Source organism: Notamacropus eugenii, chromosome 1 (genome assembly GCF_028372415.1).
Source record: "Notamacropus eugenii isolate mMacEug1 chromosome 1, mMacEug1.pri_v2, whole genome shotgun sequence".
NCBI lineage: Eukaryota > Metazoa > Chordata > Mammalia > Diprotodontia > Macropodidae > Notamacropus > Notamacropus eugenii.
In genome coordinates, this window is record NC_092872.1 from 489,986,201 (window position 1) to 490,009,506 (window position 23,306).

Sequence of the window (23,306 nt, forward strand, 5' to 3'; positions counted from 1 at the left end):
ACAAAAATCAAGAGAAGCATGAAAAAGTAAACAGGAAAGAGAAGTCTTAAGGAACTCATTAAAGTTGAAATATTTACATTCCTACATGTAAAGATGTTACTTGTAACTCATGAGACCTTTTTCAGTTTTAAGATAGTTAGAGGGAAAATACATATGCAGGTACGTATGTGTGTATATGTGTGTGTATGTATGTATATATATATGTATATATACATAGATAAAGGGCACAGGGTGAGCTGAATATGAAGGGGGAATACCTAAAAAAATAAAATTTACCGTTGAATGGAATGTAACAGAAATAAGAGAAAGGGAGAGGTAGAATGCTGTGTTCATCCTTCGTTGCCAAAGAAGACCACGCCATCAGAGAAATAATGACATGACTTATACTTGACTTTGTTTTGAGTGAGGGAGGGCTTACAGGTCACCAGCCTCACTTCTCCTCCAGAGCCATCTGAATTCAGTGACCAGATATTCATCAGGATGACTGGAGATGGCCCAGGATGAGGCAATTGAGGTTAAGTGATTTGCCTAAGGTCACACAGCTAGTGAGTGTCAAGTGTCTGAGGTGAGATTTGAACTCAGGTCCTCCTGACTCCTGCACTGGTGCTCTATCCACTGCACCACCTAGCTGCCCAAAATGCAGCAAATCATCTCACATAAAGGAGAGAAGAAAGAGCCTTTACAATGCAAGGGAAGAGAGGGAAGATGAAAGCAAATAATTGAGTCTTACTCTCAAGGGATTTGACTTAAGAAGGGAATAATATCCACTCAATTGGACATGGAAATCTATTTTATCCCACAGGAAGGCAAGGGGGAAGGGGATAAGAGAGGGAAGGAACAGCAAATTGGAGAAAGGGATAATCAGAAGCAAACATTATTGTGAGACGACAGGTCAAGGGAGAGAATGGAATAAATGAAAGGCAGGATAGGACAGAGGGAAATGTGGTTAGTCTTTTACAACATAACTATTATGGAAGTGCTTTGCATTGTTACACATGTATGACCTATATTGAACTGCTTGTTTTCTCAGTAAGGGTGGGTAGGGAGGGAGGGAGAGAATATGGAACTCAAAGCTTTAAGAATGAATGTTAAAAATTGTTTTGGCATCTAACTGGAAATTAAATTATACAGCCAATGGAGTACAAAAATCTATTTTGCCCTACAGGAAAATAGAGGGAAAGGGGGATGGAAGGGCAGGTAATAGAAGGGAGGGCAGACTAGAGGAAGGGGTGGATGGAGTGAATGCTGTCATGGGGTGGGGGGTGGGGAGAGATGGGGAGAAAATTTTGAATTCAAATTCTTGTGGAAATGAATGTTAAGAACTGAAAAATAAATAAATTATATATTTTTAAAAAAGTTTGTAATTGAATCTATCAGATATAGAATGTAATTTGATAACACTCAAGTATTTTATGCATTAGTTGCTATTTTGAATGAAAATTCTCTTACAATTATTGCTTCCTATATTCTGTTATTTTATGTAGAAATGCTGTTGATTTTTGTGGGTTTATTTTGTAGCTTGCAACTTTGTTGAAGCTAGTAACTGTCTCAATTCTTTCCTTTGCTCATTCTTATCATCATCAAAAAGGGGTAACTGTCTTTTCTTTGCACTGTATCAAATAATGGCAAGGAAAGGAGGCAGGGAAAGGAGGCAGCGAAAGGGCTCATCCAGCAATTTGGCTAAGTTAAGTATTAGGAACAGCACCAGAGAGAAAGTAACTGCAAATAAATATGGGATAATAAATTTAAAGCTAGAAAGGATATTAAGAAACCATTTCCGCTAAAGCCTTTAAAATTGCATTTGATAAAAGTCAGTATTCAAAGTTATTACAGGTGAATTACAAGGCTGTTCTGCATGGAAAAGTGAAATTGATATTAGGGAACATGCTTATGAAGGCCATGTGAGGAAGAGAATCACTGTCCAGCTGCTTCTTTCTTCTCTCTGCCCAGGTGCACATATAGCCTGGAGTAGCCTTGACTAGCATTGCTACACAGGGTAGGGATCAGAATTTTAAGGAACTGAAATTTTTCCTTAGGGGTCCAAAATGTATAGCCACACTTCTAACTATATGCTACTGCCACTCTCAAAATAAATAATACCCTCTCCAGTCTCAAAATAATGTGACTAACAAATATACTTCTTAATTCATATCATGTCAGCAGATAGCATTTATTCCTACCTTTTCCTGAAATAGAACTTGAGTGTATATACACACATATACACTAGGCACATACACATACATATAAACGTCTACAGAGGGTATCCCAAAAGTACGAGCACAGTCTTATTTTTAAGTTTTAAGCTTAAGACTGCACGCAGACTTTTGGGACATGCTAAATACATGTACAGAGAACAGCTCTGTCTTGCTTTGTTGTGAAACAACTCACACTGAATTTACATTTGTTTGTTATAGTCTTTCTCAGTTTGCAACTAAAGTCTGCAATTTCTCAAGTTTGTAATTCAAGTGCACAACAGATGGTGATCTAAAAAGAAAAAAAGGATATTACAGATTGTCCTGTCCAACTGTTTTATTTTAGAGATAACGAGAATTACATCCATGGAGGTTGTGACCCATTGTGCATCGTTCCATAGGTAGTTAGTAGCACTGTTAAGATGTGAACTCCAAACTTTTGAGGTCAAATCTAGAATTCCAGAGTTTGTGCAATAGGAGAATATTTTGGGTAGAGAGGTAGATGGAAACCATTGTGTATGTGTGTCTAGATAAAGAGCCGCTGGTACTGATGAAAAATGTAACCAACCAATGAGCATTTATTAAGTGTCTATGATGTTCCAGGCACTGTGAGCTAATGGTTTAATGGAAGAGACAACATGCAAACAACTACATACAAACTAGACATAGAAAGTGTGAATGGGGAAGAATCTTAGAGGGAAGGCACTAGGATGAAAGGGGATTGGGAAAATCTTCCTACAGAGGGGGTTTTAGCTACGACTTGAAGGAAGCCAGGAGACAGTGTTGAGGAAGGAGGAAATTCCAAGCATGGTGGACAGCTGGAGAAAATGCCCAGAAAATGCCTGACTGAACAGCAAGGAGGCCAGTGTCACTAGATCACAGAGTACATGGGGGCAAGATGAGCCTGGAAAGGCAAGAGGGGGCCAGGTTATGAAGGGTTTTGAATATGAAAGTTTTAAGTTTGAGCCTAGATGTGATAGGGGACCACTGCGGTTTTTTGAATGGGGGTGATATGAATTATGAGACTTGTACTTTAGAAAGATCAATTTGACACCCGAGTGAAGGATGAATTGGAATGCTGAGAGACTTGAGGTAGGCAGACCCATCAACAGGCTATCACAGTAATTCAAGCATGAGGAGATGAGGGCCACCAGACTGGTGGCAGTGTCAGGAAAGGATAATCTACAAGAGCTTGATGTGACCAGCTCTAGGGGTCATAAAGGGATTCAAAGAAAAAGAAGACTGTCTGTTCTCTTTTCCTTTTTCTTAATTAGGCAAGTGCATTGAAGGTTCCTTTTCTTTTTCTTCATAGCCATCAGACCTCTTTGCATTGCTTCAAGTCATGTAAATAGCTCTGATGGAAAGCAATTCTTAAAATTGACAGAGGTGTCAACATGTAAGCTGACAACATACAACAAATGATTTCAGGCTTTAGAAACGTGTGGATGGATTGGTTCTATTTTAGGATGCTGAGCACTCTCACATCCTGGTTATGTTATTGTCATTATCTTGAATGCTACTATTTACTATCTGCTTTCAGATAGAGCTTGCTTCCACTCTTTTTTAAAAATTAATTTTAATTTTTTTTTTTTATTTTTAAGAGGAGGGAGGTGAGACAATGAGGGTTAAGTGACTTCAAGGTCACACAGCTAGTAAGTGTCACGTGTCTGAGGCTAGATTTGAACTCAGGTGCTCCTGCCTCCAGGGCTGGTGCTCTACTCACTGAGTCACCTAGCTGCCCCTTCCACTCTTTTTTTTATGCCAATGGCCTGAGCCTGTTCCACTTAACTTGACATTCAATGTCTCAGGAAAATTTCAATATATCTCAAATATTAGAGATCACTCTCTTTAGGAGTTTGGATGAGAGACAGGTGCCCTCAATCCATGAGCTTATTTCATAGATGAGAACCAGGAGGGTGCTATGTGAAATCATAGTTCCTTTTCAGTTGCCTCACAACGTCAGAGCACAAGACACAGACTATTATTAGGATGCTAGGATTCTTTGTGACATTCCAGAAATAAGAGTAATATAATAATAAACATTTACATACATAATATCGGTGTGCAAATTGCCTTACCCATCTCCTTTGATTTGTATAACAACCCTGTGAGACAGATGTTATTATTCCCTTTTGAAAGGTGTGAAAACTCAGCAGAAAGGAAGGAAAGGAAAGGAAATGGAATCTGCTTTTATATAGCTTCCACTATGTGCCTGGCACTGTGCTAATCACTTTATAAATAGCTCATTTGATCCTCACAACTCTGTGAGGTAGTTGCTGATACTATCCCTATTCTATCAAGAGGAAACTGAGGCAAAAAAAGTTAAGTAACTTGTCCAGAGTCATACAGCTTGTAAATGTCTGAGGTCAAATCTGAACTCAGGGCTCCTGCCTCCAGGCCCAGTGCTCTCTCCACTGTACCGCCTTGCTGCTGAGACTGGATTTGAATTCATGTCTTCCTGAGTATTTCCAATACTTTAAGACACTGAGTCACTCAGCTCCCTTAACTTAATATAGATATCTAATTAATTCTGTGGAGTCAGGTTTGAGTACTCTCCCCAGAGTCACAGGGCCCCATCACAGGAAGTCAGGCTTTGGAATGGGATATGTGGAGTGTGGTACACTAGTGGCCCGTGCAGCCTCCATTACCTTTTGAGAAAAATCCCCTCCAATCTCAGAGTTTAATTCTCTCTTTGTAGCAGAAAGATTAGACTGCAATGGTATGAGCAAATCAAGTTTATTTGGGGGTAGGTGTGAAGGAAGGAATTGATTCCCTAGCCACCCTTCACATACGTAAGAGATGTAGAAAATCCATTGTAGTCAGTATATACTATACCAAGGTTGTCATCACGACCACCATTATTTTCTTAGTGATTGCTGTAGGTTCACAAAAAAGTGAAGAGTGGTAGGAAGCAATGTAGCTGAGCTCCCTCCAGAAAAAGTCAGTGAGTCATTTGTCCAGGCCAGGTTGGCACAGGGAGACAGATACAGGTCTGTGGACACTGGGATCAGATCCAGAACACATTGAATAGGAAGCACTCTAGTGCCCAGAAAGAAGCTGTGTATCAGGGCAAGAGGAGATACTAGATCCAAATTAGAGAACAATGCAGATTCTTCATACTAAAGGGCTGAGAGTCTGACCTACAGAGAATATGGAGAGCAGGGCTAATTTTATAGTGACCTGCAAAGTATGTGATTGTCTTTTTGCCGCAGCCAAGTAATGGTTATTTATACTACAAGTGCAAACTAATTTCAATCGTAAAAGAGAAAGTAGAATCTTGAAGAATATCTCTCCATTCTCCAGGCTCTCAGAATTAGATATGCTTTTTAAAAATGGATTAATGCCTTTAATTAGAGAACAAAGAAGAAAAGAGATCTGAAGAAATAGACTGAAATCTTAACCTGATATCAAAAGGTTGGAGGGTGGCAAAATATGGCATGGAGGAGAAAGGCAGAAAGAAGACCAGTGAATATCTGGTGCGTAAGAACAGATGTGAAACTCTTTCTACAGAGGTGGGGGCTGAACCCTTAGGGGCAGCTACTTGTTTTCTAAGGAATGATAATATGAATCCACATGTGCCAGCAGGCATTAGATCATCCAGTGAGGATCAGAGGAAGAAGAGATGAGTGGTAGTGCCTGAGGGGCAACGATGCAGCTATTTGTCTGCCTGATGAAAAGGATAGAGGTCTGCTCTATTCCCAGGGCATGTAACCAGCACATGACAAACAACTTTCCAAGGCAACTCTCCACTGGTGGTGATTCATGAGGGCACAAATGATACTGCCAAAAGGAATCTAGAATGCATTGCTAAAGATTATGAAGTCTTGGACAAGAAACTAAAGACCTTAGGGGTATGGGTGGTGCTTTCATCACTGTTGCTGATCAAAGGGAAAGGCTTTGGAAGAAAAAGGCATATCTGGGAAGTAAATAGCCTGCTAAGAATATGATAAGTTAGAAATGAAACTCCCATATGCATCAAAATACTTATAGGAAAAAAAACAATGTATGACAAGAAAGAACTAGAAACAAAGTAGATGCTCATCAATTGGTAAATGGCTAAAAGAAATGAGGACATATTAATATAATAGAACATTACTGGGCTATAGGAAGCCTGGATAGGTTCAGAGAAGCATAAGAAGACACATAAACTGATGCAGAATTAAGTAAGCAGAACCAGGAAAACAATATACATAAAGACTAAATGGAAAGAATAATGAACACTGAACTGCATAATTATACACCTAACTTACACCTGAAAAAGAGATGAGAAAAAAATGCTCCTCCCTCACTTCAGTGGAGACCTAGCTGAGAAACTATGGGTGTGGATCTCTGATGATACTGTCAGATTCCCTTGATGTGTTGATTATTAACTTTGATGAATTACTGAACACCCCCCCCCATCTTTTTTTATTACAAGGGAATGTTTGTCAGGTCAGGGAGCTGGAGAGGGTTATATTCAGAAATGGAGATAATGTAAAAAAGAGAACAAGACATTTTTTCTAAAAGAATATGGTGTCTGAAAATGGGATTTGGATTTCTGAATAGTAACTTAGATTTATTGTGGCCCCCATGTGGCCCTCTAGGTCCTTAAGTGCAGCCCTTTGAATCCAAACTTCACAAAACAAATTTCCTCAATAGAAGGATTTGTTCTGTAAAACTTAGACTTAGTCAAAAGGCTGCACTCAGGGACCTAGAAGGCCACATGTGACCTCCTCCACCCCTGGATAAAAATGACCTGCTCCTGACCAGAGATGAAGCATGCCTAACATGTATTGGTAAGAATGCCTTTCTCTGGAGAATTGCAAATCTAATGAAAAGGGCTTTAAACTGAAAAGGAAGAGAGTAGAAGAAAGCTGCCAAGTTAGATACCCTAGGCAATTGTTACAATGTAGAAAGAATACTAGAAGACATGCCCAGAAATTTGTAGGAGACAAAATACAGTATAGGAGTCAGCAATAAAACTTACGACCTCAGATATCTCTATACAAATGCATAAATTATGGGGAGGAGGCAAGGCAAACCAGAAATCCAAATGCAAGGAGGCAAATTTGATCTCATAAGTATCACTGAGGCTTGTGGGAGTGAGACTTATGGCAGGAATGTAGACCTGAAAAGGTAAAACTTATCTAAAAGAAACATAATAAGCTGGGGAGGGGGACAGGGAGGAGAGGAAAAGACACTGAGTACTATTGTGAAATACACCCATGTGAGAAAACCCAGGAACTAGAGGAGGGAGAGCATTTGAAAAAAAGACTAACGGGGGAGAGACAGAACTGTAATTTTGTCATATGAGTATTTGACGGATGAACCAAACAGAAATTGATGAATACAGATTACAAGTGGATCAAATGAGATAACTGTAAAGTGCTTTAGCATACACTAAGCACTGTATCAACGTTGGCTATTGTTATTGTTATAGAATGAATGGATAACAATATTTCTGGACAATCTTTTCGAAGGGTCATTTGAAATCAGTGACTTTTTATTTATATGACTTTTTTTCACTTTTAATTCAAGTGACTTTTTTGGTTTGGGTCTGTTGCCCCGGCTCTTCAGAGGTGGTTTCTTTTCTCTAGGCACCGGTCTTACAATTTTGAGAGCTGTAAGTAAACAGAAGTCCCCTGAGTTGTGGCTAAGTTACTTTCTTAGGTTTTCTTCAGGTACGAATTATTCAAAGTGGACAAATTAGGACACATATTAACTAATTATGGTTTCTTCATGCTTGTTAACCCATCCTGAGAGCTGAGGAGACCAGGATCCCAATAAACCAACCAAATTCTTACTTTATCCTGGATGTCAGGGAGAAAATGAGGAAAGAAGACACATGATACAAAGGGAGGGGAATAAATGTCTCCCTTTTCATTACTGAATCATGGTCAGCTGCAAGTTGGGCACATTCTGGGAGCACAGTGACTGGCATCTGGGCTACTTTCACTGAGAAAGGGCATTTTATCCAGGGTACATGTTCAGTTATTCTTGAGCTGGAGGGACACAGTTTGTATTATGAATTTCTCATGAATATATTAGTACCACATAGCTATGATGTCATAGTCTAGGAAGAGGTTAGGAAAGTGTCAAAAATTCATCAAAACAATTCCTGCTGGTTAGAGAAAGTACAAGAGAACAGGAGATTAGCCATAGGGTTGTTTGAGAGAGTTCTCAGAGAAGATTCCTTTTCCTGTCTCCTATCCTTCAAAGTCTTCCCTAGCAGCTCATCCTATTCTCTAACTACCCTTACCCCACATGGAATCCCACTGAAGTTCAGAGGATATTTGTTATTTACAATTATGGAAAAGGAAAGGCAGCACACAAGGGTCACCTCTATGACTCTGAGTCTCACTCATTCTCCATTTCCTATTTCACTTTACTTAGGCAGATCAGAGTACTGTGGGAAATTTGCCCTAAAAGAATCGAGTCTTTGACCTTCAAGAAGTGGGCTCCCCTGTTGGCTTACTGGTTTAGAGTCGGAGGGTTAGGGTTAGAAGAGTCAGGGATTAACTAGATATGCAGTGTTTGCTGGAGCTTCAGAGGGCTCTGAGTACACTATAAATAGCCTATGGCAGATTAGTGGAATCTTTAGCCTTGAAAGAAATTACTTCCTTTGGCCTTTGGAGCAAGGGGAGGATGTGTAGAGAGAGCTTGACAGCTAAGTGAGTGTGACCAGCTTGTGTGGGGCTCTGGCAGCCCAAAGCCCTGTCTTTATAACTGTTACTGCTTCTCCTTCCTTGTCGGTGACTGTCTTTCTGTCTTTCCCTCCACTTCATATGATTACTCCTCCTTTCTTTCCTGAGGATAGACCACAGGCAATATGGTAAAAAGCACCACATTCGGAGGCAGAATTTAAATCTCATCTCTGTTCCCTGGAGAACAAGGTCATTTTGTGACCTTGGAGGACATTTCATTTATTTGGGCCTTATTTTTTTATCTGTAAAATGATTTGAATTAAATAATCTCTAAGGTTCCTTTCAGTTATAAATCAATGATTCAATGACTTCTGGAAAGTGAGAAGATGGAAACAGGTCCTTTCACAAAACTAGTTAAAAGAAAGGGTCTAGGATAGGGGAACTATTAACATATTTTGTCCTTCCTGATCCCCCTTAAGGATTTTTTTAAAGGTGCCCTGAGAGTTTCTGAAGTGTAGTCTTAGCAAACTGGCCACTGGGCCCTATCTTGGGCTGCAAGAGTTTCCAGTCATCTAAGAAGAGGGAAGCAGGTGCCGATTAGCACTGATTAGTTAAGCTCTGGGAAAAACAAGAATTCTTTGTATACTCCTAGCTTACTATGTGACTTTAACTCATTCTCCCATCCCAGGTAGGAAGGCTAAGCATTTCCATCCTTCTTTCACAAATAGACAAACGAGGAAATACCAAGGCACAATGAGTTTTCTAATATCTCTCTGCCTCTGCCTCTCTCTCTCTCTGTCACACACACACACACACACACACACACACATAGTATACATGTCTCCATATAATGAACAATGTTTCCCTGATTCTTACCGTATTACTCAAACGATCACATATATACTTACCTGTTTGCATGTTACATGTCAGTAGAATATAAGCTCCATGAGGGTAAAGACTGGTTTTTATTTTGTTTAGTGTTTTTTGTACCCTAGTCCTTAGCATAGTGCCTTGTATAAGAGAGGTGCCCAAGATGTGTTTGTTGGTTTGTACTGGATAAACCAGCCAAAGAGTTCTGATAGAGGAAAAGAAAAGGTAAGATTTTAAGTTCTAAATCTGTTATACTACCTCAACAACCTACAACCTACTTCTACAATCTACCTCATTCCACACAATCCTAACTGCGTGGCTGGAATACACGGTAAGAGAAACCAAAGCTTCTCAAAGAGTAAGGCAATGGAGGCAGAGCACCATTTCTTCTCCTGGCAATTTGGGTTCTGCTGTCCCACTTCTGAGGGGGCACACAAGGCTTGGGTTTGCCCTGCCCCAATTCCCCGACTAGAGACATTGTATCCATTCTCCAGCCCCCAAACTGACATTAAGTTAGCCCAGGAGGGGATGTTTGGAGATCCTTGAGTTTAAGTCACAATGAGTTTCTCATCCTGACACCCAAACAACGAGAAGAAAACTTTTTTTAAAATGTTAATTCAACAAAGCAAAACAAGTATGTTTTTTGACTCCATGTGGACAAGCCCTGGGTAAGAAATGGAATTTTTCATTTTCAGTCATTGTCTTGGGCTCCTATAGACACAGACTGAAAAGACCAAGGGAGAAAGGTTGCTTAGTAACTGGGATGTCCCTGGAGTATTGCTGGTTCCCAGAGGTCTTTGGGGGACAGCTCAAAGCCTGCTAAACCCCAGCCTTTGGCAGTCATTTCCTGTGGTGGCTTCAGGACTGAAACAAGGAACTTGGCCCTGAGGGGAGGGAGTAGAAATAGTAACTTCTTATAAACCTTATCCAGTCCATAGATTCATAGGATTTCAGTGTTAGAATAAACTTTAAAAATAACAGAATTCTCCTAGTCACTACAGGCTAGTTTGGGATTTTCTTTTCAAGGCTGGTTCGACCCTTGCCTAGGACACCAGGACTGGGAGAAAAGAACCAGGACCGGAATCATCATTCCGTTCTCCCCAAACCCTCAAGACAAAGGACCAATTGAAGAATGCCCATCACTAGAGAAGGTCCAGGAACTCCCACTAGGAAAAGCCACAATTGCCTCTGAGGGGCAACGGCCTCCAATCCCAGCACAATGACTGATAATAGTGGCCTCAGGCTAAGGGGTCCCAGTCTTGGCTGGAGGTGTGGGGTGGGGCCAGGGATAATCGGCAGACTGCGTAATAGAATAGAAAGAAAGCTGGCTCCAAAGTTAAGCCTTGGCTTGAAATGCCACCTCTTATGGTCACTACCTGTGTTATTCCTCATCTGAAAAAGAACCCTCTGAGGTTCCTTCCGGTTCTGGATTTATATTTTATGATTCCCAGAAGATCAAATAAGACCATTGTGGGCTAGAGATGGGGCAAAGGCATATTTTCCCCCTACTCCATTCCCTTTAAGGGCAGACTGTACCTTAGTATACTTATTCTTCTTATTGTTTCCCAATATCAGCCAATGAGATCAGGCCTCTAAAGTCTAGCCTATATATTCACCACTTGCTCCTTTGCTTCCTTTCACAGCCCCTTCCTCCAAGACAGAGACGATTTTAGTGGAATGTAGACTATGGAGAGAGCGCAGTAGGCACCCGGGCCTTATGTCCTTGGCTCAAATTCTCCCTCATTTTCTATTGCTTTCAGCTCCTTTCCCTGCTTTTAGACCCAGATAAAGTCTTTTTGAAAAGGGAGTGTTTGTTTTTTGCTTTTCTTTGTACTCTAGTGCTTAGCACAGTTGCCTGGCACATAGTAGGTACTTAAATACTAGCTGACAAGCTGACTTTCCCCAGACAGACCTTTGGGTCCCTGAGAAATTGTTCTTCTACAAAATGAATGATGGATGCTCAGCCAGTGGGGTATCCTTGTGATTTGGATAGTTCAGCAGCATCAGGGAACATAGAACAAATGCTCACTTCCCTTTGATCTCTGAGGAAGGGGAAGTGTTGCTGGAAGCCTTGACACCTGGGTGAGTGTGGCTAACTTGAATAGGCCTCTGCTTCCCAGTTCAACCTCTCTGCCCCCAAATGTCTGTCTTCCTTTATATTCTTGATTCCCTTTGGCTTAATTTTCCCCTCTTTCTTTAGATCGGATAGATGGATTGGAGCTCTGGGAAGTTATGGTTAATAAAGGCAGAAACTACTCTGCCATGTAAGCCACAGGAAACAAGAAGAGCTTACCACTTCCTGCCTTCCTGGTCCTTGGGTCCTGCCACTGGGGCTAAGCTCCTAACCTCTCTAAAGGGCTCCCACAAGCTACTTAAAATGACAGGGAGGTGGTATTGTGATATGGTGGAAAGACTGCAAGGGATTCAGGGCCAGCATTCAAAGCCCAGCTCTGCAACCTATTGCCTGCATGACCACTATCCAGTCATTTCCCTTCTCTCAATCTGAGTTTTCTAATGTGTAAAATAAGAGGGTTGAACTTCTAAGGTTCCTTCCAGCTCCATATCTGGGTCCAGGACCCAGACCTTTCATAGTTTGCCCATAGTTGTCTGCCAAGCCAAATGATCACCTTCCTGCTCTCTACCTGTCCACTATGGTGAAGCCAACAGCTTCTGTGTGACCCTGTGAAGTCTGCTCCTGCTGCTGTTCCTTCAGGGGGAAGGTTTGGATCTGCCTGCCCAGGTCTCCAGGGTTTCAACAAGAGTATGAAGGAATGAGAGATAGGAGAGGGGAGGTAAAACAATAAATGCCACTCAAAAGTGGAGAAATTATCACAGCCAAGGAAAACAAGGCATGGAAAGGTTATTTTTTTGTGCTTCTATCCTTTCCTTCTCTACAGAGAACCAGAGTCTGGATAAAAATGACGCTGCACCTCTCTTTCTTCAGTGCAGAGGTAGGGGACTATGGTTATGGAGTATTACATACATGGACAGATGTTGCACTTCTGCCAAGCCAGTCACTGTTATCACACTGTCCCAGCAAAGCCTCTGAAAGAACTAAATCTCAGTGCTGTGACCACTTGAGTAGGAACTGATGCTCAAGAAAAACATTCATGCCTGGTTGCTGAACTGTTTACCAATGTCTCTCCTCTGCCCCTCTCCCTCTCCTCCTCCCCTACCCCTTCTCTTTCACCATAATGCTACAGAGCTTAGTGTAGACACCCAAGCATTTTAGACCGTTGTAGCTTAGAACTCCTAAGTTCAAGTGATCTACCAGCTGCAGCTTCTCCAGCAGGAGGCATTCTGGGTGTGTACCAAACACCAATGGCCACTGGTGATTTATTTCTTAAATAATACCAGTAGGAAGGATCTTCCCTTAATACCTCCATAGCCCTGGAAGGTGGTGTGAGTATGCATGGAGAATTTACCTTCTTACCAACTCTGATTTTGTGACTGTGCCTTTCAGAAGAAAGCTGGCCTCTTCTTGCACTTTCATGGCTGAATGTGGCTCTCTCAATAGCACCTATTTAATATAATGACCAGAAAAGGGGTACTGGCCAGGGCCTCAAAGCTTACCATTTTGCCCTGACACTAGGCTGGCTACCTCCAGCACTACCAGCATGACAGTCACAATGTTGGCCATCTAGCCCTGGCATTCATCCCAATAGACTGATGAAAAAGTCAAACCAAAGTACCACAAGTGACACTGACCTGCTGGGCACTAACTCCTACCCACTCACATCCCTGGCAATCTGCCTGCCAATTTATCTTCTGGTAAGATAATTTACAAGTAACATTCCCCCTTCCAGCCACTCCTCCATTTCCATAGTCATAGCCTCTATAGAGCATGAAGGTGAGTTCACTATAGAAAATACCCCATACCACTGGTCACCCTCACCCCCAGGTCCTGCTTTTGTGGCTGGGACATTTAAAAGGGCACCAGATCTCACTGTTGGTATCTGTGATCCCTCAAGCAGCCCTTTAAGCTTCCCCAGGGCTGCCCAGGGCTCATCATCCCTCCTTCCTTCCCACAGGTTGGCTAGAATTAGTCTGCCTTCCAATGCTACTGCCTCTGTTTTTCTGACTGCCTCCTAGAAGCTACCATTCCCCTGCCCCAAAGATACTCCGTGAGCCCCTGCCTTCCCAGCCCTTCAGCAGCCATGAACAGCCAAACCTCAGCCCTACTTCCAGGGCCCCTGTTCAGGTTGGAAATCCCTCCCCCACCTCTTTGGAGGTGGGGTGGAGTTTTACCACTTCCTGCCCTGCCAGCCTAAGTCCTGCTTCTGTGATTATACCCTTAGAGACAAAGTTGGGCTCCATTTCTGGCACCTATACTCATGCCCTCTCTTTGTCCCCCATACCACCCAGCAACCCAGAATTTCCCTCACTTAACATCCTAAAGGTAGCAATCCTAGGCCCTCCAGTTTGGCTAGCCTGATCATCTCTCCCAATGACATCACCACTGGTGCTGATTTGGAGCCTCACCCCCCTCACCTGCTGGCCTGGTTTGTGCCACCTTGTCCCCACAGGCTGCTAGAATAGCGGAACGCCAGTGTCTGAGACAGCATCAGCCAGCTAAGGACAGACACTAACCCCTGTCTGCTGAGCAATCGCTTCCATAGGGCTGTGGGGGAAGCGAGAAAAGAGATCAACGCACTACTTCCTACACTTGTCTTCTACACCCTGCTCCTACACCCTCTGAAGAGAAGCCAAGGTGCCACCCTCATCACCCGAATACCTGCTAGAAGCCCCTCAGAAACTCCCTAAATTAACATCTCAGGAGATCAAGCCAGCTCCCATCTGGCTGCTCACCGGGCCAGCCATATCACCTGCCAGGTCCCAGCTGCTCTATTGGCTGCTGAAGGGTACAAGCAGTCCCACAGAAAAGCAGGAACTACCCCTGTACACCAACCTTTCTGCTCATCTGCCTGCCAATTGATTATTTAATAAAATTATTAATGAATAGCTTCTCCTCCCCAGTTCCCTGGAGAAGGATGTGGGAGATGGGGTTGAGGGTTGGGGGAAGAAGAGAGGGAGGGGGGGGGGGGGGGAGGGGGAGGGGGAGAGGGAGAGAGGGAGAGAGAGGGAGAGAGAGGGAGAGAGAGAGAGAGAGAGAGAGAGAGAGAGAGAGAGAGAGAGAGAGAGAGATTCAGAGAGATTTTTTTCACTTCCTGTCTTTTCTTCCCAGACTTTGTAGCTCCTTTGAAAGGAGTTTGGGTTATACCTGGATACCTATACTAACCTCCTGCAGACAATGAAATCTCTACTAGTTGACATACAAGGAAAGGTTACCTAGGCTTCAGGGTCTTCAGCCCTCAGCTCCACCACTCCTCCTGTTCTACTGTCTGATCACCTACCAACAATCATCACCCAGCCCTGACCACCAAAGATTATTCATACCCCTCCCCGCCAAGTCTTTGGCTCTTGTTCACTAAGAACTTTCAAGACCTGCTTTGCTCTTTACCTCAATATCCCACTCTGTTCTTAACTGCCAATGACTACCTGCCCTTCATCATTGTGCCACAAAAATATCCTGATGTGTTGAGATTCTCCAGACCAACTTTTGGGTGCCCCTCCCTTTCTTTCTCTCCTCCTCAGATGTTACCTTATAGGGAAAAGAAGTGCCAGTTTCTTATCCTCTTTACCATTTTTTGCATCCTCGTTCCACCCACCCTACCCCTATTAAACTAAATTATTGTCTGGGTTGCTCACTCTTCCATTGAGGACAATGACTACCATCTTCTATTGGCATAATTCCAGATTTGGGGCACCTAAGCAAATATTTCAGGGGACAAGTAGCTGAGAAGAGGGGGATTTATGCTGAAGGAGGGCATGCAGTAAGGCTGCTTTAAAACCAAACTTGTTTTTAGAACGTGAGATATCTCTGTATCCCAAGGATAAGATAAGATAAGATAAGATAAGATAAGATAAGATAAGATAAAACTTGTGTCTTTCTGCCCTAAAAAGCCCTAACCAGAACATATCAGTTAATGTAAAAAGCCCATTGTCCCTAGGGGGAAGGAAAAGAATCTTTTTTTGAGTCCCAATCTGCCTCCTCAACTTTAGCCTCTTGCCAAAGAAGAGATATATTGGATTGTAAGGCCAGTGATAGGTAGCCTTGTCCAAAGGCCAGAAAAAAGCATGTCTAGTATGCCACCTGGGACCTTCATGATGATCTAGCTGCACTTAGCCTTATAAATCTGCAAGGTCTTACTTTGCAATGAATTCCTCCTGGAGAAAAGGGAAGAGGGAAGGATTCTGGGTCATAATTTTCTAGGAGTCTAAAAAATAAGGCTCTGAGCTCCTGCAGAAATGACTGGTCTTTCAAGATTAGGTGTTTCATCACTCTCCTGTTCTCCCCTTTCACCCTTGAAATCAAAAGTGTTTCATCTGGTCTTGGCTAGACCCCCATGCTGACTGACTTGGGGGCCCAGATCACAGACCCACATCAACTTTTCTCTCAGTGTTTCCTAAGGAGAAATAAGAGTGATCTGGGATGGAGAAAAATATGTTCTAGACATTTCTCTGGATCACTCTGAATACTGTTTTGTTTCTTTGAAATACTTTTAATCTCCACTTTCCAGTTAGCTTGGCCTAGAGAGCTTGAATGAACTGGACCAAAGGACTTGTATGAGGACTTGCTTGTTAGCCATATACCTCAGGACTGCTCAGCCACATGGCTCAGTAAATGGGCTCCCCACACTGGTTCATTTCCTGATGATCTGAGAATCATAACCTGGCTCCAACTACAGCTACTCCTCCCATCAATTCTCAACAGGCTGACCAAGTGTGAGGGATGGGGTCTGAGTTACCAAAAAGGGCTTTCCCTGCTGGGACAGGGGGCTTGGGAGCAACGTTCTAGTCAACAAAGTTCCATTCATTTGACTGTTCTTGTGGCTTCTCCCCCACAACGACTGGCCATTCATTGCCCCACCAGAAAATCACCTCAGTGTGTTTGCATTCATGGCTTATGTTTTGTTTGGAGTATTCAGACTAATTATTTAATCAGAAGATTATCATTTCCTGCCCTTCTCCAAAGGGATTTGAAAATATTTGCTGTGTGCTTTTATGCTATCTTAGGAGCCAGATTCTCCCCCTATCTTTCTACCAAGATAACAATTCCTAATTTCATAATGGAAAGCTGAGTTTATATTCAGGACAAAAATTGGCCTTGCAAGTAGTTTTTTGGAGATGTAACCCATTTGTTCTATTAAGTAAAAGATGCCAACATTAGATACCCTGGGAAGGAAATGTGGGTCATACCTTCAACCAATCAATCATCAAGCATTTATTAAGCATCTACTGTGTGCTTGACACTGTATTAAATCCTACAGATACAAAGACAAAAACACAATTTCTGCCTTCAAGGAGTTCATGTTCTATAAAATCTAGGGAATTCACAGTTCAAATGGGGAAACACGCACAAAGAAGCCACTCCAGCACAGAATGCTGCATCACTACCTTGTAGTGATATGAACACCATATGTCAGGGTAGTAGAACAGAAGGGCAAAGTCTGTAAAGCTTAACGATGGTCTTGGGAGCCCATTACACAGATGGATATATGTTGTTCAGTCATGTCTGACTCTTTGTGACCACCATTTGGAGTTTTTGGCAAAGACACTGGAGTGATTTGCCATTTCCTTCTCCAGATCATTTTACTGATGAGGAAATTGAGGCAAACAGGGTTAAGTGACTTGCCCAGGGTCACACAGGTAATAAGAGTCTGAGACTGGATTTGAACTCAGGTCTTCTGGAGTTCAGGCCTGGAGCTCTATCTTCTATGCCACCTCACTTTCCCAGATAGAGAGATATATATGCATGTACATATATACATATGGATGTATGTAGAAGAACCTGGAAAAATATATGGATATATACATATAGATGTATACATGTGTACATATATATATATGTGTGTGTGTGTACACACATGTGCACATATGTATATGTGTGTCTATCAACCTATCTGTCTATCTGTGGGTCTATCTATCTATCTATTTATGGCAACAAAGACCTCAGAAAGTTAAGTGCCCAGAGTCACGTAACATAGTGAACCAGTAGTCTCAAAATCAGGACTGAATCTAGGTCTCCAGCTCTGAGTGCAGGGCTTTTCTCAGTGTTCTGGCAGATTTTCTGCTTGCCCTTTCTCTCCTGATCAGATGGGGCGGAAGCTTACCTCCCTCTCATCTTGTTCCCTATGTTGACGAAGCCTGGGTTTCTGTAGGACCACACTGATATTCCGGACCACACCGATCACTGGATGGCCAAAGGTCCAACTTGAACTATGACCTGTGCTTTTTGTCTATTTGCCCCAATGAAACCCATTCTGGGTTTCTTTGTCCCTGGTTCTAGCTGGGAACTGCTATCTGAGTATTTCTTCATTTTGGTAATGGGCTAATCCCTGGAAAAGTCCTGCCCTTGTGTGTAGGAATGTTGGCAATTACCATTATGCTCTTTACCCCAACCTATAACACATTAATCACATGAAAACATGGTCAAGGTTCCACTTTCTTTTCTACCTCTGAAGCTTAGGTAGCAGCAGGGTCACAGAGTAGCTGGGGGTGGGGATGCTGGTTCCTTGGACTGTCAATCTGTAAAAAAGGTTGGTTAGATGGAGTTTTAGATGTCTGGCTTCTGGCTTGTGGTTGAGTTCCTTTTCACCAATCTAGAGTCATTATCGAATGCTGATGGTTACATCTTTCCTGACAAAAAGCACACTTTCTTAAATGTAAAACTTTTGTCACTTGTTCATTGGCTGCGTAACTTAGTTGATTAGAGCGTGACACTGATGTGCTCATAGTTGTAGAAGGAATCCCCAAATGGTCCACTTAGCTTGACCCTGTTCCTTGGCTCATATGGGATTGAGATCCTAACCCTGGCCTTGTCAACATGCATTATTGGTGACTGGGTTTCCAAACAAAACACCAAGAATGATTTAATGCAGCCTAGATCCATAATTGGGACCCCTAATTATACTAGGTCCAAGTGATGATGAGTCAGTTGTATATCCCTGAAAAATGGAGAAATGTCACCTTTTCCTAATCTTTCCCAAGCCCTATTCCAGCCCCGCCCTCCCCCCCCCCCAATTCTTTCATTTCTATTGCTGGCATGACCATCCTCACAATTACCCATACTTGAAATCATGAGTCACAGTACTCAGAACTCAGAAAGACCTTAGACATCACAGGATCATTTAATATAAAGATTCTTAACCTTTTTCCATATCTCAGACCTTGCTGGCAGTCTGGTGAAACCCAGAGACTCCTTCTCAGAATATTGATTTTAAAAGTATAAAATACAATTCACAAGATTATAAGGAAACTACCATACTGAAATACAGTTATTAAAATATTTTTTAAAACAAGTTCACAGATCCCAGGTTAAGAACCCCTGATCTAGCCAAACTTGTTTCATTTTTATAGATAGAAAAATGAAGTCCAGAACGTACTATGACTTGCCCATAGTTATCCAAGTAGTAAACAGCAGAGCTGAGATTTGAACTCAAATCTCCTCTAGCTCTAGATAAAGTGCTTCCCCTCTCCCTCCTACTATGTAGTCTGATGCTGTTGAAAAGGTGGCAGATTTAAACTTAGGTTCGTTATTACCTATATAACTGTGGGCAATTTACTTTCCAACTTTGGGCCTCAGTTTCCCTTATCTGTACAAATGAGGTAGAGGGTAGTATCAAATACTAAACACAAATAGAAATGGATCCCTACAGGCCACGTATTGACTTAGAAAACCACTAATTAACTTCATCCATACTATATTTTTATTTTGTTAAACATTTTACAATCATATTTTAATCTGATTCATAGCCTGGAATTTTAAACCTCTAAGTTAGATGGCTGTAAAGCTGTAAATCTAAGATCTTAAGCTGTCTTAGACTCTTTCTTCTATTATGTTCACATACAATCAGTTGCCAAGTTCAAGTCTACTTTGTCAGTTCATCCCCTCTTTCTATTCCCACTGCTATTCCAGTTTATGATAAGAAACATGCCTGCCCCCCGCCCCATGCAATAGTAAAGAAAACAGATCCTCAGACTTGCTGTCACATAATCTTCACTTATTAAGGGCCTGAACCCCACCTCTATGAGGCTGCAAATCTCCCCAAACTATCATCATGAGCTCTGTGCTGGCTCATCAACTAGCATGTCCACCTCCTTTTGCCCAACTCTGACCAATTACTGGAAACAAAGTAATCTTCAAAATAACTGGTTTTTTTTTTTAACTATAGAAACTGCAGTTTGGGTGATTATGAGTAATAACAATGGCCTGAGTCTCTGATGGTTTCATCGCAGTCCTTTATATACAGTCCATATGCTTCACTATAGGATACAGTGGGGTGGTAGGCCTAGTGTGTTAGCATAGATTTTCAGCCATGATTATTGGGAGGTAGAGGGACTATCAATTTTCTGGAAGAAACCTTGTTTCTGTGGCATGGCAAGTGGTCTCCTTAATTACAACCTGGATAATGCAGTACACCACACATACACATGTGCATATATACATACATATAGACATACACACACATCATAGTCATCTCTCAATTATCCATGAAATAAAGTATATTATGTATATACATAATCCCACTAGTGCTAAATTTTTTTCTATTTGTCTTCATAATGCAGCCAAAGGCACCAACTTAGTCATGTGGGTGCACCCCCTCCACATGTCTGGCCAAATCTTTTCCTTAGAGCCACACCATGGGGGTGGGGATGGGCACTGGGGGGATGAGGTGGAAAGACTGGACAATTCTTGGAGGAAAATTCCAAAGTGGGGCTGCTTTGAGCTCTTTGGTGGTCTTGATCATCTGAACTGAAATACCTGTCTATCTCATCCATTTAGTTCCCAGGGGCCAAAAAACTAGCAGCCAGTGAGAAAGCAGACTGGGGAATCCCTCGAGTCTGCTTTGGCAGCCAGTCCCAAGGTCTGCAACCTCAGTGAGACTGGGTGAAACTCAGTGTGGACTGGGAAGTGCTGTCCATCAGGGACGGCGGTTGGATGACAAAGGCTTGTCTCCTAGTGGGCCATCAAACCTGCTCTGCCAGCGAGCTGTGGCAAGCTCAGCCGCCACGGCATGGATCCTCAGGGCGGGGGTCCTAGGCCATTACCATCTGTGACAACCTCCACTCAGCCCACCACTGCCCTCTCGCGCCCTGATCCTCCCAACCCGCCTCCCTCCTGCAAGTCGGAAAAAAAATGAGCCCCAGTCCAGACAGAGTGCTTAGTCTGGCCTGGCCCGAGGAGGGTCCAGGGGGCAGGTGTAGGGATTAGAGCGCCGGGTGGCCGAAGCCTGGGGGACAATGCCCCCGAGCTCAGCTACAACAATAGCTGGGGGGGGGGGGGCGGTGCCATTCCTGCCACCAGCCCAGGAGTGGGCGCGCCAGCCCCAGGCCAGCAGATCTGCCCGCTCCCCAGCCGCTGCAGCAAAGGCTGAGGGGGAGCCTGCGGGGTTCCTGGGTTCAGACCCACCCCGCACAAGCACGCCAAGCACAGGCAGGCACCACACAGCCTGCAGCCCCACGGCGGCCGCCCAGCGAGCCTGCTTTGGCTTTGTCTTCCGTCCCCCAATCTCCCGCCCCTTCACCCCGAGGGGCAGAGGAGAGCCAAGCACATGTGCGAAAGCACCTTTCTTTTTCCAGGAGGAGACTCGGGCCCCGGGCACTTGGGAGGGCAAGGTAGGGCAGGGCGGGCCGGAGGGGAGCGTGAGGCTAGGTGGGGGGACTGCCGAGCCTCACTTGTACACACAGAAAGTTGGCCAGCTGAGGCTGGAATTGGGGGTGCCCCGGGGGGCTACCTAAGCTGCTGTTGGCCTGGGTGATCGTGGGTGGGGGGCGGGGAAGCAGAGGGTCTGGCAGGAAGCCAGCGAGGGTCCTTACCTGGAATACAGTCTCTTGGTGGCTGAATTCTGGACCTCATCACTGGTCAGGCAAGCCATGAATTACCAAGCAGAGACAGAGCCTTCAGGGTGCGAGCCCTCAGCGGGCGGCAGCAGCATGAAAAAGCGACCGAAGCCCAGAGAGGCAGTCCGAGCGAGAAGGGCTGGTGGGGCGCTGCGCCCTGCCAGGCTCCCCGGCCAGCGGACAGATAGCGAGCGAGAACGCTGGCAGCAGCGGCTAGGAAGTGATGTATAGGCAAATAAAGTCTGGGGCAGGCCCCTCCCTCGCCCTCCTGCCCCCCGCCCCCCGCCCGTGATGTCATACCCGTGCACTGGGGAAGGGGGGACGGAGCTGCCTCTGCTCTGGGTGACCAGTGACAGCCGCCCCCGATGCCCTCGCTTGGTGTGGGCTGCCCAACAGCAGAAGACACCCGGCTGGCCCCTTGGGCATTGTCTCTTGCCTTTGGGGGAAGAGGGCAGGGGGACTGAGGAGAGGGATTCCTTCGAGCCTTTTCTGACTGACAAGAATGAGAACGCTTCTGGTGAACTGAGAACTTCATCAAAGGGAAGCCTCCATGGGTGTTGTAAAAAGAAGCAAATTGTGAGGGCCTGGCACCCGGGCATCTTGGTCTCCATAATAATGATAACTCACATTTATGTAGCAAGGCTTCCTCAAAACAACTCTGGGAGTTAGGGAGAGCGCGCGAGTGTATTAATCTCCATTTTACAGATGAGGAAACTAAGTCTCGAAGATCTTAAGGGATTTGCCTTTGGTCGCAGAGATGGAAAGCTTTGCAGTCTGGACTTGGAACCAAGTTTCCTGAGACTCAGTCCAATGCTCTTTCCTTTATATCATAGCACTTAGCGATTTCACTAGCTTCCAGGGTTGACCTTCTTACCAGCTTCCCTCCAATCACTGGGAAAGGGAATTTTTAAGACCCACCATAGACAGAAAGCCAAAGCATTGATCTGTAACATTAAAAATGGAGGATTCACAACTAACTGGGCAATAAAAATGCATAAGAACAACAATATGAGGAAATGGCTTTTTGGTTCCCTAAGGAATTGCTTGCCAAGGCTTCGGTGACATTACCTGTGGGTTCTTGAGTGTGTAGTAGCATACACAGTCAGAAAGAGATTGGTGGCACACAAATAGAGGAATGTGTTTAGCCTACATCCAGGCTGTATTGCTGGAGTCAGCATTTCCATTGAATTGTTCAAGTGGCCAGAGTTTTAGAGGCATCATATTTTTAAAAATCTCAGCTTGAATTCTTCTGGCCCTCAAAATATCCCTTCCCTGCTATGATGTCTACATCTACTTCTCGGGAAGCCAGTGTATGCTTAGGAAGAATCCAACTGACTTGAAAAGCAGCCACAAATATATGTAATTAGGAAGGCAAAATAGTGAGGGGGTGGAGGAGGCTTGGAGGCATGCATACTCAAACCAAACCAACTTCTGGATTGTCTGAACTACTGCTACTTCAACACATTCTAAGCCTGTGGCCTTGGTCACACTTAGCCACACCCTTAGCATGTTCCTACATTTGATAGAAACTGGGCTTCAGCAGCTAAGGCAGAGAATGGAAAAAAAAAAAACCAGAGGACATCTCAGGCCTGAGTGGGTTTGTTTTTCCTGCAGAGGAAATTAGGTAGGAGAATGAGAACCAGCTGTGCTTCACTGCCTGTTTCCCCCAGCTCCCACTCTCTTACACCCCCTACAAAACCCGCCCCCCCAGAGACAG

The 23,306-nt window shown here is 43.7% G+C and overlaps 1 protein-coding gene across 1 annotated transcript in view; it reads right to left on the reverse strand.

Moving 5' to 3' along the window:
• GPSM1 (G protein signaling modulator 1) overlaps positions 1–21,829 on the reverse strand; it is a 137,873-nt gene extending 116,044 nt beyond the window's left edge. The window contains exon 1 of the mRNA XM_072632949.1: positions 21,566–21,829. Coding sequence (XP_072489050.1) covers positions 21,566–21,624 — 59 coding nt within the window. The 5' untranslated portion in view covers positions 21,625–21,829. The remainder of the gene's footprint in view (positions 1–21,565) is intronic.
• Positions 21,830–23,306: the final 1,477 nt, after the last annotated feature.